Source organism: Grus americana, chromosome 4 (genome assembly GCF_028858705.1).
Source record: "Grus americana isolate bGruAme1 chromosome 4, bGruAme1.mat, whole genome shotgun sequence".
Taxonomy (NCBI): Eukaryota; Metazoa; Chordata; class Aves; order Gruiformes; family Gruidae; genus Grus; species Grus americana.
Genome location: NC_072855.1, coordinates 35409479 through 35427297, shown reverse-complemented (window position 1 = coordinate 35427297; position 17819 = coordinate 35409479). Strand labels below are relative to the sequence as shown.

Here is a 17819-nt window from a genome sequence, read left to right as displayed (position 1 = left end):
CCTACTGGACCAAATAGAAGGTATGACAGCAGTACCAGGACTTCATCAGGTTGCAAGGAACTGTTATGGAATGCCAACAACATAAACACATAACGACATGCACAAAACGTGATTAAAGCATGCTTCAGTGAGAAAATAGTGAAGAAAAATTATTGCCTCCTAAGTGACCTAAGATGCATTTCTACTTTACCAGGGACATGTGTTAGGCAGCACAAGGGAATTTAAAAGGATGTTATTTCATAAAAACGACTGTTTTAAGAGATGGAGTACAAATCATTACTCACCAATCTATGTGGCAGCTTTTCTCTAAAGCACAGTTTACCAGTGTTTATTATAGGATGGTGAATACATCTTTTCATGTTTTAATAAAAGTAAAATAAAAATCTTGCACTCTTTATAGCTCTGCAAGTTGCCAATGTGAAATGAAAATATAATGGAATTTTTTCAGACCAGAGGATGAAATGAACTGCCTCTTGACTTCTGAGATTTACTATTTTAGTCTCCTACTTGCCACAGTGATACTTGCTAGTGGAGACATATGATGGATGTTTGTCTTCCTTTGACTTCATTCACACAACCTGTTCCTACCAAGCCCATATATTTCTAAAAAAGTACAAGTGGAAAATAAAGAATTGAAAGCATCTCATCCATTATGTTGGGGTCTTACAGAAGAAAGATGTAAATTATCTCCAGTGGGCTGCTGGCTAAGCCACAAAAACTTGAGGCTATTGATAAGTACACTGGAGGAAAAAAAAAAAAAAAAAAAGAGAGAGATAATTGTATTATTTATGTCATTGGTTACAAGCATGTCATCACCAACAAGTATGTCCCAGTTCTGGACAGATTTTTTGATATGGCAAGTGTCTGTGAAGGAGGATCTATGCTCACTGCATAAACCTAAAGATATAATGCCTCCAAACACATCTATTCTTTTTTAATTTAAACTCTAGCAGACAGAGAAGGACATGGGAGGGAATCAGTGAAAATGCAGAAGCTTTAGGAAGAACAATTTCCTTTATTTCTGTACAGCTCCTTATGCAGTCAATATTGGTAGTTTTCAGTGTTTTTTGCTATGACCTTGGGGTCTCCGTGTGCATGGTGGCTGTAAGAGACACACACAGATCCAACAAAACATGAAGCTTCATTACCAGTAGAGCTTGGCCATGACTGCTGCTGATGGAAGTCAGTGGAATATTCTGCTGTACTCATTCTCCATGCCACTTTAGGGAAATTAAAGTTGACAAGAGCGTAACACTTCCCCCATGCCAGGCTCCTTCATAGCTGCAGAAGCTATTAGGAATCCATGTTTGACTCTGCACCGTGGATTTCCTTATTTTTGAGGACTGGAAAAGTCTCATTTAACAACTGTGATATGCGACCAGCGCAATTTCCAGCAACTTCAGCCTCATCGTGTAGTACTGCCTGCCAGGGTTAATCACGATCAGGCCTTAAGTATGACTAACTGAATTCTGAACTGCGTTTTCTACCTGTTCTTTACCAAAATCTCTGCTCCCAATACGTGTGTTTTAACTAGTTAAGAAGAGATGGTAACAGCTTTAATTCTGATTTCTCTTGAAAGACATATTTACTAGCGTGTTAGTTGCAAAAGTTACAGAAGAAGATGTGAGATTAAAGATAAGATGGGTTTAATCAAATATTACATAATTGATATATTAAAGAGATTCTCTCTCACATTCGTTTGTGATTTCAAGAATAGCTTTGTAATGTCATTAAATTCTCAGAGATGCTCTGTCCCAGAGGACTGTATGTCTAGAAGCAGAATTCTTTAACACAGAAATGTTACCATTTAAAAAGAGATAAATTACAGACTTGCCAAAGACATTAATCTAAATCATCTGGGATATACCTTTGTACACTCCTGCTATGAATCTAGTTTGCTTCTTTTAATATTGTGAGGTTAAGCTTTAAAAACATTTTAAGGTCAAGCAATTTTTTTGAGAAAAAGAGAAGCAGAGCAACGAACAACACAAAGTAGTAACTTTAAAGCCAGATCACTGTCAAGACAGACTTTTTAAAAAGTTTTACTCACCCTGACAATTTTATTCAAGTGTTGATTATTGAGAATTTCCCTTCTAAGAGGATAGGAAATTTCTCAAAACTTTGTAGATATACTAAAATTGTACGCAAAGAACTAGTTTTGCTGCCACAGAAATTGGAAATTGTATGGTTTGAACAGTGGAAATAGAAACTTCCTAAAATGACCTTAGGGTCTATTCACAAAAAGTAATATTAAGCAGCAGAATCAGTGTATTTTCATAAGAAAACAGAACCAACTTTATATGATATTGGCAGAATTAACAGCATTTTTATCACTTACGTGTAACAAAACTATACAGTACAACACATTTTAGATGCAGATTTTTTTTTTTTTTAATAATAAAGGAACTGCTATCTGCATATTGTTTTCTGTTTGACCAGCATCTTTTGATGCATGCATTCACTTTCTGTAAGGTCTTTTTCTTGGGGAAAAAACTCATATTGCTTAATTTAATAACACCACTGTAATTTATAGGACTAATAATCTATTAGTTGAAATACACTGTTAGTCCAGTTGTCCAGATTACTGTATTTTGTGAATAGACAGCAAATTTATCTATCCTCATCACCTATGTAAAAATGACATCCTTCATTAAGAACATTGTGGGATGAAAGCTTCTTATAGATGACACCAAAATGGAATGAGAAAGGGTGGGAAATACAGGGAGTAAGGTTGGATAAGGAAATGACGAGGATAGAGGAAGAAAGTTAATCCACCTTGGAAACACAGTGCACTATCATTGTTGTTAGTTGCATCCATGTCTGGAAAAGAGGCACTAAGAGGTAATCTTCCACAATCATTCTGGTACAGTGGGCAATGGATAGCACCATCTTGAGGCAGTGGATGAAAAGGCTGGTGCATGGGACTCTTTTTCAGAGCTTTAAGAGATGAATTCCTTTCTGGAATGTCTGGAAGCAGCTCAGTAATAAGTCTGTGTAATATACTGTTGTCGGGCAAGCTTCCCCTTCTTTTTTCAGCTTTAATTTGGTCACAGATGTCTTTAAGTGCAGAATCTAGTGCTTCGAATACAGATGACTTGCATTTTTTCTTTTCAGTTTGTTTTTTCGGAGCTGCACTTTTTTTCCTCCGGAAAGGCACTGGACTGACTAGGAATGCTATCTTAGAGAGGCCAGATTCCGCTTCCTGTCTCCTTGGATCTTCCGTGGTTTCTTGTTTAGCCCTTTCATGTTTTAGCATGGTGGTGAAGCGGGTGTAGGATGCTGGGCATCGCCCTTTGCAGGAGCTGATGAGATGCCTGTGGTGGTGGTGGTGGTGGTGGTGGTGATGGCCTGATCCGTAAAAGCTTTCCGATGATGTGAAGGAAAAGTGGTCAAAGTCACTTTCACTACAAAAGGATGAACCTTCTATCTGGATAAAGTCACTGAGGTCAGAAACCACTCCATCCTGATCGCTGTCTGAAAAATCCATATGCGATCGCTGTGGCTCATCACTGGTCACTTCAATATGAATTGGCACCAGGGTTTTAGACTTGTAGCTCCGTTGTACCTGAGAGGGATGTCTGCCTTGATTTTCTTCTTCCAGCAAGGATTCGATAGAAAAGCGCCTCTTTGGACATAAGCCATTTTTAGGAGGCTCTAGTGTAACAGTTGACAACATTTCATCACCTAGGTTTGGCATTGATTTTGACTTCTGGATTAATTTTTCAAATTCAGATATTCTGGTTGGCACCATGTCTCTGGGCACCTCTTCAGTAGAAGACTCTCTCCAGCCTTGAAGAATACCTTTGTGCTGTTCTTTTTCATATTGCAGTATTCTGGACTTCACAGAACAAATCACCTCAGAATTCATCAAGTCCTTGCGATTGATGCGGTGCATCTTTTTGTACATTTTTAGGAAACCTGGGGCATCGTGTGCAGATCTGTGACGAACTCTTGCCCTACCACTACCACGGCCCTCAGGAACATAAGGAGAGGCCCAGTTCATTGAGCAAACTTCTTTGGAGTCCTCCTCACACAGCAGAGAGCCCATGCTTTCAGACTTGGCCTGGGCATCGGGAAAGCTATCCCGATCATCTGTTAACAGATCATCACAGCTACGAGATTTTCTCTTTGGAGAAGTGGTTTCTTCTGTGCTGCTCCAGACTTCTGCATTTTGACGAGTCATTTGCCAGCCATTCTTGTGGCTGATTGCCCTTCTTGAATCGTTTGGAACAGCTAAGTGTTGTCTGTAAGTGCTACAGTAATCTAATTCATTTGAGGTGTTGTGGTTGTGCACTGAATAACTTAAAAGGGATGGATATACTTTGCTAATATCCCCACCTTTATAATCCATAGAGCAGCATGGTAAAAAAGAGACATTGCCAGAAATTAAAAGATTCAGAAAGTTGGAATTAACATCAGTAAGTATTAGAAAGACTAGAAAAGAGACAGCAATTAATTCATCTATCAACTTAGGTCAGTACATAGGTTGCTAAGCCTGGGGCAGCAGAGCTAATAATTAAGTTATTTTCCAGCTGTAAAAATGTACTCATGGTAATTTGAACATCAGAAAGAATTCCTTATGAATTATGGACACGTTACCCCCTCCACCCCGCCAAAGCAATATAAGAAAACAAGGATTAACATTGATTTTGAAGGAGGTCAACAGACAATAAAAACTGCAAAGGATTTAAAGATGAAGCCAAACAACAAATCTAGACCTCAGTCAACTATTGACTTTTCCAGCTGCGCATTCTGAAAGAAGCTGTTCAGAATTTTTGAGCAGAATAATGCTCAGGGAGTTCACAGCAACTGCATATTCTAAGATAATTAAGATAAAGATAAATCTCTGTATAAGATCAAATGGGAAATTTCTCCGAGTTGTTCACAGGTAGCATAGGTACCCCACTCTTCCCCTGTGTGGTAGGACTGAAGGGAGTGGTTGCTACAGCTTATGGAGGGTAGAACCAAGCAGCTCAGGAACTGCTATACAGGTGTAAAGGAAGATGTAACAGGTTACTGAGCCTAACCAGCATGTAGAAGAAACGACCACCCTTAAGCTTGACTTCCATAACAAAGCCTGAGTTTTCAAGCAAGTTGTAAGACATATATGTACACGCACGCTAGGTGCAGAAGTCACTAGGAGACAAAATTGGTCTCTCATACTTGCACTGAACTTTCAAAAGCTGTCTCAAGTGGCAACATTCACTTCAGGACACACGCTTCAAACAGCTCAATCTGCTTTCTAGAACAACAACTTGAATCTGGATCAGAAACTGAAACTTTTCAGTTCAAAATCCATGCCGATAAAACAGCTCATAATGTGCTGCTTCTTTCATAAAATGTTAATTTCAAGAAAAATTAACATCTTAGTAGGTTGCCTAATGCTGGGAGAGAACAGAGTGACACAGCTAGGTCACCTTCCAAAAGTTAGTTAGCTGTGGTAGATGTTCTTAAGGGAAGGACTTTCAAACACAGAAGTGTTTAGGTCATGGTAAGTGCTCATTATCAGTGGCATAGTCAAGGGTAAATGCAGGTAAATGGAGTTTACTAACTTTTCAGTGCCTGGCCTGGTACGCCACAGGGGTGAGTTACCCACTTTTTAAATTACTGCTGTAACACTGGGTTTAAAATACATTTGCTTTTCCATCTCTTCACTCTTAATGTGCCTTACTGCTTTTCTTTGTTGCAGCCTGGATATTATGTTCTTTTCGGTGGGAAATGACTTTTACAACAAAGGTTTATACAGTCCCCAATACAGCTATAGCCTGTTTAGAAAGTATAGCTACAAAATACAGCAATTAAATAATAACTTAAACAGGTGGAGACATGTATATGATATTACTCTGTATATTACTTCCATCATATGTTTTACTGCCTGCTAAAAAAACCCCCCCCAAAACCCCAAAGCAACAACTGATTCAATTATCTCTGCTCCGGAGGGGCATGGAGAACAGTAACGGAATGGTGGGTTACTTGGAAGAAGCAGCTAATTAGATTGTATATGCTGTACTACATACTTCAAGGATTTACAAAATCAAAAATCAGACTATGGATATTTGCTTGATTAAATTAGGTCCTGATAACTGAAAATGTCTAAGACATCAGCTACAGATTTGAAAGGTCTACTATTCTGGAAACAGATCCTTAATCTTGTATGCTATTTGACTTGATTTACTTTCTGTATATACTGAAAACAGTTTTAAAAATACAATAATCTAATGCAAAAACAGTGGAGTTAATAAACTCTATGGGTTTATATGTTGTGGCACAAATCATAGTCTTTATTTAGTCAATTTTCTTTTGTTAGAATAAGCAGTTGAAACTGGAAAATCCTTGTTACAAATCCAGCTTTTCAGCTTAAAATTACACACGTAAGAATAAACAAGTTAGCCTTTCGCGAAACACCCCAAGCTGTTGCTTCATATAGTAAATCATCTCCCAGTGAAGCGCGCTAAGCGCCAGCAGACAGTTGCATTTACTACCAACGTACTGTACAACATACCATCAATAGTTTTCTGCTAACAAATAGTCTCTCCTCTTACCTTTTGCTCTTGACGGAGAAGAAGGAGACGAGCTAGTTAAAGGCTTTCTAAGGGTGGTATATGGGCCTTGCGTATCTGGGCGGCCCAGGCTGGGCCTGTTTGCATTCTGATCGCTGTGCACCCTCTGATGACTTACAGCAGGTTCCGACTTCCTCCTTTTTCTGTAGTCACTTGCGGTACTTGCAGAACTACAGAAATAAGCAGTATTAGCAGCAGTTCAATTCTGAGATCTAAATTCGGGAATTTAAAAAGTAAACTCGCACTTATATTATTGGTTTATACATTAAACAATGCCAGAACAAATACATCAAAAACATGTAAAGGGAGAAGCACCGGTCTCAGATATCTTACAGCATATTTCACAGAGAAAAGCTGAATTTCTTCTTCACTTGGTTGTTTCAAAGTTTTATACAAAATTGCTATCTCATTTTCACAGTGAAGGCTTTGAAATAAATGCATCAAGTTTTTTTTAGACTATTTTTTGGTACTAGAAATTCAGTACAAAGATAGGAAAAAGACAGAGACCGAGAACAAATGAGGTAGCATGCTCAGGGAAAGAGCTCTGAAAGTGCTGCAGGCAGTAAGTTTAAATGATAGATCGCTGCAGTTGAGAGAGAAGCACAGGGATGTTAGTGGAAAGACTCAGAATACAGCATGGCTTATTTTGAATGTAAACAGCAAGTCCTTGTAAAAAAAAAAAAGCGCGCTTCAGTATCAAAATATGAACATCCTCCTCATGCATCTCTCCGTTTTGTCGGTAGCTCACAAGGTGAATGTTAAAATCTGACTCTTCACAACATCTGCTGGCTTCAGGTCACAAAGGAAAACCTCAGGCTGTATAATCTGCGTCTATGGAAATCACACATTGTATTTCTTACCTAGAGGGCCTGTCCAGGCCTTTGTCTGTTGAATAGTGATGATATAAGGAAGTCTGTGAAAACAAATACGTGAATCTGTTACATGTCTGTATTTGAAAAAAGGGTAACAATTTCTGCTTATCATGTTTGATTATGCTTTGTTATTCTGTGACGCATCCTGTAAAAACACACTATGATGATTAAGATCCCAGGCACTGCAGCATGGCTACTGCAATATTTCATGAGAATAGTTATGCAATTTTTAAAAAGCTTCACTAGATTTCATTTCATATTTTACTTCAGTAATGTTTTTTCTTTTAAAGCACTACTAAATAATGATGAAAAGTCATTGCTTGTCTATGCCTTTTTCAAAAATAGATACAGAACAGCTGAAAGAAACTTTTACTGTAAAAACCTGAAAATAAATCCTTCATGTGCCAGTGAGGTCTGCAGAGCTGCTCTGCCTCGCCCAGTTTCTCACAAAAATCCCACGATCAATTATAGCCAGAAACTTTTGTAAATCCCATGATGTTTGTGGCCAGTTGCTGACCACCTTATTTTCCTGGTAAGAACAGTTCTTATCACAGAACGTTAGCTGTTGTTTATGGCGTTCCTGAAGTAGCTACTGCACAAACCCTGGAAGATGCAATGGACTACTGCTCCATAATTTTATTATTAATACAAAGTCAACAACCTCTAATTTTACACCAATTATTTCATACATTTCAAGCCTGCAGTCAGAATTAAGTAATACTACAATTCTGGTAACTAAGTATGAATCTAGAACGAACTGCACGGTCCCTGGGGTATTTCTTCACGGGCACAAAGCAGTGTGGTTCAGAAGTTAAAGTTGTTTCAGGTTCCTGGCACGTCACTTCAGAGCTAACCCGATGGATAGAACGGAAGTAGAACTATCATACATATTTGTAAGCTGCAGGAACTATTTTTCTCTCTACAGAGCCTTCTAGACTTTCTCTCTGTATGGAGAAATCTTTACAGACTTTTCTCTGTACAGAAGAACTGCAGAAGTAATAGCACTCATGGCCAGTGTAAGTGCTTTTTTTGTTAGATTTTTTTTTTTCCCCGGTTGCAAGTTTGTGAATAGGACTTCACCCAGATTTGTTAACTGACATATATACTTTGAGAAATCACCAGTAGTCTAAGAATATTTGGGAACTGTATTTCATGGCACTGTATACTCTAAATGACATTCTAGAGTTACTGTTGAAACTACTTATACAGGTGGGGTACTATAAAGACAATACGACTGTTCAGTTAAGAGTTCTTTTGCCAGTAGGCTTTGCTATTTAAGACCTGCATCACATACCAAATGATCCCATCAGGACACTAACTGAAGTTTTGATTTCTGGATTATACTGCAATTTATTATACTGTGAGGCAGGGAGAACCACACAAACATGATACAATACGGATCAAACGTTATCTAAACATAAAATCATTCTGATTTTCTCAGTAATTTTTAACTGTAGTTTAATTTAAATCACATTAAAAATCAGGTAAAAAACCCTTCTGGCTTTTGGTAACAATAGCAGCTGAGATGTAAATGGTTAAAAGATATTAATAATTCAAAGACTTTAAAGTTACTTTCCAGGTAAAATAAGTCCTTAATAACTTAAGGTGTTTTCTGCACAGGGTTTCAAAATGTTTATTCTTTTTCTGAAAAGAAAGTTCATTGCTTTGTGGACAAGTATTCAGATATTTCTTCTGTGTTCTACTTATTACTACTATTATTCTCGCTGTTAAATACTGTTATGTTCATAAGCTCCACGTTGGATCAGAGTTGCTTACTGTATAAACACAACAGTAGAATCGCTCCCAGTAAAAAACCAGTAAGATAAACCTGACCACTAGAAATGGCAGAACTAGGTTCCCAATACTTCTCTCAAGTCACACTTGGCTTAACTTGTACAAGGCTGTGGCAGAAGTAGCTCGAACATGGATTTCTATTAGATCAAGCATTATGAATATGAGCCCTATCCAATTAGTAGTGTTTGCACACAGCTCTTGTTCCTCTTGATTTCGACAGAAATTTTGAAGGCAACAAATTTTGAAAACAACATTGGGTTGTAACGTTGGCAAACAGGGTTATGGCAACTCTGATGTTTCTCCAAGAGACAGCATAGGAACTGGCCTGTAATTCAAGAAATTTAGTTTCTGGCCTATTTCAAGGCTTTTTTGGTTGGACATTCAACATGGCATGTTTTCATCCGACAAACTCTCACGTGCTTTTCATTTTGGGGGAAATCTCAAGTAAGCACATCTAGGAAAAAAGGAAACCCAAGGTTTTGGTTATAACTACTTCTCTGTTTTCTTCCAATTTCTTTTGAAATGAAATAGACTACTGGACTAAATCATGAAATCTTGATTCCACTTCATTGTTTTAGTAATTTGTGTGTTTAAATTTGCTAGTCTTTGCATCTGTTCAGAATGGAAGCAATGCAAGACTCCAGTAATACCTCTAAGAGTCATGTGCTCTAGAAGCAATGCATCTTTGCAAGATTTTAAAGTCTCTTTTTTAATATTCTGAAACCACATTAGAGGCAAAGCTGCAGCAGTTTGCTGCTGCTGCAATTCTTACCTGATGGATACTGTTAAATTGTATTAGCCCAAAACCTCTGAAACTGATTCCAAACAAGAAATGTGATTCTCTTGTAACGTGCTGCATTGTGTGTATGACATACTTTGTTTTATAATAAAATGGGAAACAAAAAGAATAGATTTCCTCTTTTTCTCATCCTTATCCTTCCACTGCTGCACTGCATGATGGATTCTCAGGTTGTGGAAACTGATGCTCAAGGTCTGGCAACATTTAACTCTGCTCCAGTGACTTATGCTACGGATGAAAGAGGGGAGCTAGAAATAAAAGCTCCAAAAATTACTTTAGTGCTATGCTAAAAAAAAAAGTGCTACTTGTCCTGCAGTCATTTTCAGCTCATCCAATATAACCTCCAGACACATTAGAGGAGACATGATCTCCTCTATTCATCATTACAGTACAGAATGACATGCATGCAACCTCCGGAGTGTGCACTACAGTAGAAAGGAGAAAGTGGCATTAAAAAAGTATCAATGGTACTGCGTCCACCTGCGATGAATTACTATTGTCTTTATTCTTTGTAAATTAACATGACCTCCAGCAACACTCATCTGCAATTTGCAGCCTGCATATGAGAGATCTTGACATGATGTGGGAATTAAGCTGTTACCGAGAGGAGCAAGGTGAGGTAGTGGGACACAGCCCATGTTCTCAAGGAACAGGGAAATGCGCGTCAGTGATGTCAGGAGGATGGTGCTCTCAGTGGGGCAGGTCTGCTGTAGCAACGGCCTGTTGGAAGATGACTACCAACATTACCGATTATGTGCCCAGCTTCTCCCAGTGTTAGGTGTTTCCATCAGTGAAGGTTTGCCTCATGCAATGATGTAACCCTTTCCCAGGTGGCTTTCTGTGCAGTGGTGCTCCACATGTGCTTTTTTCCATGATGAAGAGTACACAAGACTGCGGAATACAATCGAGTTTTATCACAGCATCTGATTTTTCTTTGCTAGATTTGCTAAAACCAACCTATTTTTCTGCAAACTAATGTGAAGTTATTTCTTACAAGTTTCATTTTCCTAGCAAAACACAGATTTTAAGGTTTGGGTTTTTTTAAATCATCTGTCATTGCATTGTTCTTAGGTGATAAACTATGTATGACATTGTAAAATAAAAACTGACTTGTGGATTTGAATGTGAAGAACAGAAACAGATTAATTGTTGACCGAAGTATTTTAAGTACTGTAACCTAGCTCATCAAGTCAATGGACTTAAACATTAGAGAGAAGGGGTACTGTGAAACAAAACCATTCCATCTGCTCTAGGAAAGCAGTAAAGACTCAAACCTCCTTTCCACAGGCAGATTAAATAGAAGCCTGTGTTTTGGAGCCAGTTCTGTTATGGAGGTGTGCTGATGATTGTCAGATATTCTCAGACAGACAATAAACCTGATACTAGCACTTAGGAAACTATCTTTATTTTATTTCTCAATATTTGGAGTGTGCACGGGGCTCATGATGAGTGCATTACTGTTAACCCATTCTGTCTATACAAAATATCACGGTGTTTGATTTTTAAAATATATTCTGAAGAAGGTATCTATTCACCGGTCTGTACTGTTCATGCAGTTCACATTTTCAAGTTTTTCTTTACATCCTCTGAAAGCTGAAAACTATGACAATTCTCCCACCGCTATCCAACTTCAATGATTTTAAGATAAATATCTAATATTACGAGGTCTGTCTGCAATAAAACCATAAAAGCCAGCAGCAGAGTTGCTCACACCAACAGCTAGCATAAACACAGTTCTCACACCTCTACACAACAGAGTGAAGAAAAGGCCTCAGGTCTGCGTGCTGGAAAACATCAGAGTCGTGTTTCAAAACTGGCCACAATTATCAACCTTATCTTTGCTGACCAGTCACTGGTCCGGTACCAGCAGAGGAAGGAAACTGGTGCTCACAGGTGATCTCTGTTACAACTGTTGCATGAGGTGATACAAACATTGCAGATAAATTGTCACTGCGGGTTTCTTGCACAGATGCCAATCCCTTCCACTATAGACTGGACCGAGACCATCTGTCCCTTGATACTGGCCAAAGAGCCATGAGGCAGTGAGTATTTTCCACCACTTGTAATGGCTCCAGGGCTATACGAACTATGATGTAAATCCCAAGGGCGATGTAGATCCCCATTGCCTCCTAAGGAAGGCAACGAGTAAATCACACAACTGAAACCAAACCACTGAGAACTTCTTTATCCCCAGCACTCCCCAGGCCATAAATAGCGAGTGAGTGATCAGCCTAAGACAGCAAGAAGCATGTGTTATGCCAAAATTGACTGCTGGGTTACTATATGGCTTTTGCTTTCCGTCCTTTAAGACACTCTTAGCACCTTGAATGTAACTTGCCCTTTTGCCCTTTGATGCCTTCTTTGAAGGTTTTTCTATGTGAAAGATACTGCATGTTGCACCTTCTACAATACTAATTTTTACCACAGGCATACGTTATTATAGATAGCCTGTGTGGAGTTTATACGTTTTACCCACAGGTAGAGCTGTGCTGATACAGCATACAGGTGAAAGGTGGAAGCAAACAGGGGATACAGTTGTTTTTTGCTGCCAGGAGTGGGTACCATTGATTGTAGCTGTCCTGTCAGCTCTGGGGCACTTATTGACCCATGATCCCTCCATGCCACTTCCAGGTGGCCTGGCAGAACACATCGCCCACACTCCCCCACCTCCAAAGCTCATTAGGCATCTTCCAGAATATTCAACACTGCCCTATATGGATAAAGGCTGCCTGAAAAAAAAAATTAAATATCGGAGACAACCACCCCAAACTACCAAATACAGACTTTGTTGAAAACCAGATATATGTTTACAATTAAGCCAATGTTTTAGCTGTTTTCATGCATCAAGACTTTAGTGGTGACTTAAGTTAGGAAAAGTAGGCAAAAGTTGTAAACAACAGAGAGGCCTGTTTGCATGACGGTTCTAATACTTTAACAAGTTATTTTGAAATATTCCCCCTGGAAAAAAATATTTAATTTGCTGTAGTTTGTGAACATGATTTATCATACTCAAAGATTTCAAAAGTTTAGAAATAAAATAAAAATGTCTTTGTAAATTAAACAAAGAGAAAACCAGTATTACTTAATAGCCATTTTACCCAGACCTACTGAACACGAAAATATTTCAAATAATCATGCTAGGGCTTCTGAATTTTCTTCTCCGATATATAGCGTGCTCTCAAGTATTAGTGAAGGCTGTCTGTCTTGGAGAACTGGGCCCAAATTTCAGAACCATGAGATTTTTCCAGACTTACAGAGCTTAAAACCAAATCAGAGTAACTTGCAAACAATTAGCAACTCAAGGCCACGATTTGCATTTAATTTTTGGAGAGACTACAGAAGATGAGAGTGAATCACAAATATGAATGAAGTAAAGCCACCATATGAAGTTTTCATTATGGGATTCACTGACCTTTGCCCTAACACTCTAAAACCAGGGAGGGAAGGAAGGGAGAAGGAATGAAAGCCTGAATCTCTCCCACTCAGAGTAGGGCAATGACAACCCACTACCTGATCTTGATGCATTTTATTTGGAGCAATGACAGCGATTGTCAGTCCTGCCGTTATAAATTTACAACAGAATTATTAATTGCTGTATTTCCTGATTAGCGCCTTAGTCACAAATACTTAATCGGAGAAATGATAGCTTAGCCACAAAGGCTTCCACTTGACATACAGACTTTGCAGTCAGATATTTTAATAAAGAAAAGCTACTGTGTTGATGTATTGTGTCTGAAAGTAACGCACTTGCCCAACTCTGAAGAAGTGGGAATTTGTCAAAGCGTTAGAGACATATGGGCTGTTGTGTAATTCTGAGAGTTAATCTCTGAGAAGTTTTGGGATAAGGACTCACAGTTCCTAGGATAATAAGATCAACATCCAAATGCACTAGTGATCTGGAAAGATATGAAGACAAAGATACAATGATTGTGAATTAGAAACACCTCATAGCTATCAGAAGGAAACCACTAAATTTTAACAAATTTAAGACATAAATGGTGAGCACTCCAACCCTTCTTCCCAAGAGAATCATCTGAACAAGAATCATTCATTTACCTCATTGGAAACACCAGAAGAACTGTCTTGAACATAGTCCAAAAGCTTTTTAGGTGGCTGCATCATAAAGGAGAAGTGTAGAGATGAAATGGAGTAGAATCAATGGCAGCAAGGAGTGAAACATGTGGAGAAGGTGACACAGTTAGAAACTAAGTGCTGACAATGTCAGATACAAAGAGTGACACATATGGGTAGAATGGAAGGAAGAATGGGTTACAATATTTTTTAAATTATAAGCATCTTAATAAAATGTTAGTAACTTTAGGCGGTAAAATTTACAACTGGAATGGTTGAATCAATACTAGCAGTTTTTAACACTGATGAGACAGAAGAGTGTAAAGCATCACAGTTACATTCTGCTGGGGAAAATCTCAATATACTTTATCTTACAGGAGACACTATTCTCAGGTTATCATTATCAGTAAAATATTGTTGACATATAGTTCATCAGGAGAATGTATCTGGACTGCTTCTGCCCACCTAGAGGGAGGAATGACAAAACAGCTTGAATGGCTAGATAAAACAAGATAAAAGGTAATCAGTGAAAATGTGATACATTATAGATCACTGGACAACAAATTAAACCCAGATATATTTAACTTTTTTTTTCTTTTTTTTATTTTCAGGTGGTATTCAATGGGTATTTTTTAAAAATGTTATGATTAAAAATTTAAACTTATAAAAGAACATATGTGGTTTCCTTTCTCTTCTGCTGTCACTGAAGTAGCTGGGAGTTCTGATTCGGCTTATGGCTAGCTAAAAAAGGGACTAACACACCTGGGAGCTCCCAGAGTGCCCTCCAGGCCTGTGTCAATTGCTCAGGCTCCTCATGTAGCCCAGCAGGTCAGTAATTAGCAGGCTGAGGGGGACTCCAGAGAACTGCTAGCTAACAGGGAAAGGTAAGAACGGGAATGTTTGAAGTCCTGATACTCTCGAGCTCAAATGCCGTGTCTATTTGGGATTTCCTGCCTGTGGCCTGGTGCTCTTGTTTTTTTTCCCCAAGCTGCCCAGGGAGCCATAAGAATACTTAACCAGACTGAGGGAATGCTTGGGTTAACTTCCCTCCTTCTTCTGAAGTGATCTGAATTCACATCTTCCACCTGTCTGGAAAGTACTCTAACCACTACGTTAGACATTCTCCTGGGATGAAGATATTTGCTATCCTTCTTCCTAAAGATGTTAGAGTGTGCAGGAAAGAATTTGAGCTCCACGAAGCCAGAGAGGGTGTGTGCAAAAGCAAGAGCAGGTGCATCTCCAACCTAGTCATTAAGGCACTGTGCAGGGAGGAAGTGAAACCTAGTTCTCAGTCTTGCTTCAAGGACAACGTTACTGTTTTATCCTTGTATAAAATATATAAGCAGCCTCTGGCGCTTACATCCAATTATGCCTGTGTTATTTGCAGGAGAATTGCGAGTGCCTAGGCAACCAAAGGTGAAAAACTGAGGTATCTCTGATGTTTGTTTCAACCAAATGGAGCTTTTCAAGTTTATAATTTTAAACATAAATGCTTGCAGTAGGACTAAGGTAGCATCTGTTTGCTTGAGTCCTTTTTTTGGACCTGGCTATTTGTGAAAATCGGAGCAGAATTGAAGTCTGTTCAAGCAGGTGTCCAGCTTCAAAACAGAGCAAACCTGTATCTCTGTGTTCAGGTACAAAATACATATTCTGCATGTATGCATATGACAGAGGAAAAAAACCCCCAAAATCTCGGTATTTACTGCCATAAGCAATTTGTATACAGCCGTGTGCATTTAAATTTAGACATGTTTCTTCACATAAAACACATGATTTGTAACTTAGCATCCCTAATGCAAACTGACATTTTTTTACTATTCTGAAAGATTGTTCAAAAATAATGCAGCCGAATACAAAAGATATAGGGAGACTAACAAACATCCCTGTTTAACAAGCAATTTGTCTTGTTCTTAAATATTTACAAACTACTATTTGTCTAATATGTAGTTCATATTAAAGCTATTAAAGCTACTGCTCTGGCAAGTTAAGGGTTGACTTGAAAAATAATAGTTATATGCATGAGATGACTTTATTGACCTTTCTCAAAAAATTTTACTGGCATATGTTTGCTGAATTTGGTAATTTGTAAATTCCTCATTATAAAAATATTTTTCCTAATGTTTACATATTAATATTCTGTCCTCACTTACCGGGCGTCCAAACTCCAGTTCTGAAAAGAATTTATACCAGGGTTCGTTTTCTAAATCTATGTCATCTGGGTTTATGCGATCAGTCTGGAGCAGTTGTGAAGGAAAAGGGAAGGAAAAGGCACACACTGAGCAAAGTGCTAGAAATGCCATGTCACTTTAACAACACACACACACAAACACAAAACAAATATGGGGAACGGAAAGGAATAAAATCAAAGAATGAAGATGGTATTTAAGATAGAGAATATTCTTGTTCAAGAGCTGTCATTGACTGGTAGCTTTAATACTTTTCTTTTTGTCGCTGTTCTTCCAACAACTGGAAGATGTTAAACATTTTAAAATTACCCTTTTGAAGCTAAGACGGCTCTTTGACCACTTGTGTAAACATCACTGCATTACTTAAGTACATTTAATGCTACTGAAGGTTCCTTGTTAAGAAGATGGTTTAAATGATTGTAATCTTCAGCATAGGCAAGAAATTGCCCATCTGATCAACAAACATAATTTTATCAGTATTGGTTTTGGTCATTCCTTGTCTTCTCACAAAGCACATTAATTCGGGATCTTGCTGTCTTGAAGCAAGTGCGGAGCAGAGATTATCAGTATGCATCATGCAGGCATGACTATTAAAAAGCCACTTCACCGTATGAAATGGAACTGGTATATTTTAAATCCTATGGTCAAAAAAAAGGGAACAAAAATTATGCATTCCATAATATTAGTTTTAGCAGTATTTTGTAATGCTTTATCTCACACAGCCTTGCTGACATAATGAAGCATCTTTTTCCATAGTGAAATACATTGTTTTCATCTGAAAACTCTCACAGCAAAGGGATAAAGTAGCAATTGAAGATAGCGTTAAGAAAATTTTTCAATGAACGGAAGAGTAAGTGACAGATTTATTCAAATAGCATGAAAACATGACAGTGCAAAACAGTAGAGCTCTCAAAGGGATATCTAATCAACTGTAAATTTGGCTGCATTAATTATTTTCTAAATAGCTCCAGTTCCTTTGTAGGATCTGATGTAAGCTGTCATGCAGCACAGAATTACAGTGAACTGTTGGCTTACAAAGAAAGCCTCTCGTTAGAGATATTTCTGAATTTAAAATGTGGTCCTCCACAACGGTAATTATCAAACTTAGACACTAATTGTGGTGTGACCTAAAAAGCAATCCTCAAAGAAGACGACAGGGTCCTGCATAAAGAATGATACTGGTGATTAAGTATGTAGCACTTTTTCCTCCCGAGTCAAGCTGTCACCAATACACCAGAGCAATCACATACAGCTATTTCTGTTTCCTGCAAGAGATAACACTGTGCTCTTGACCATTTCAGGTAATTAAACATCTTGCAGCACTTTTCTTGCTGCCTTTGATGTTACTGGAACAGACTGCCAACTTTGCTCTATTGAAAGATCAACAACTCTTTTGAACTACCTTGGAGCTCTTCATGCAATATCTGGACACCAACTGTTGTTTTATAGATCTATCTTCACAACGTCCCTTTCAAGTAAGGGAAGTATTATTCCTGTGAACAGAGTGGGAAGTGAATGCCAGTGATGAACGTGCTGC

At 38.3% G+C, this 17819-nt stretch overlaps 1 protein-coding gene across 13 annotated transcripts in view; it reads right to left on the bottom strand.

The window, feature by feature from the left end:
* Positions 1-17819, bottom strand: part of SORBS2 (sorbin and SH3 domain containing 2) — a 169244-nt gene that overhangs the window by 24567 nt on the left and 126858 nt on the right. For 7 of the 13 annotated variants that reach the window (XM_054824384.1, XM_054824387.1, XM_054824385.1 and 4 more), the window contains 4 exons: positions 16247-16330; positions 14082-14138; positions 7421-7473; positions 6543-6730 (listed from right to left, as the gene is read on the bottom strand). In XM_054824384.1, the coding sequence (XP_054680359.1) occupies positions 6543-6730; positions 7421-7473; positions 14082-14138; positions 16247-16330 (382 nt within the window). Of the gene's footprint in view, positions 1-2775; positions 4339-6542; positions 6731-7420; positions 7474-14081; positions 14139-16246; positions 16331-17819 lie in introns of all 13 variants that reach the window. The other 6 variants (XM_054824390.1, XM_054824391.1, XM_054824395.1 and 3 more) reach the window with 4 other exon arrangements.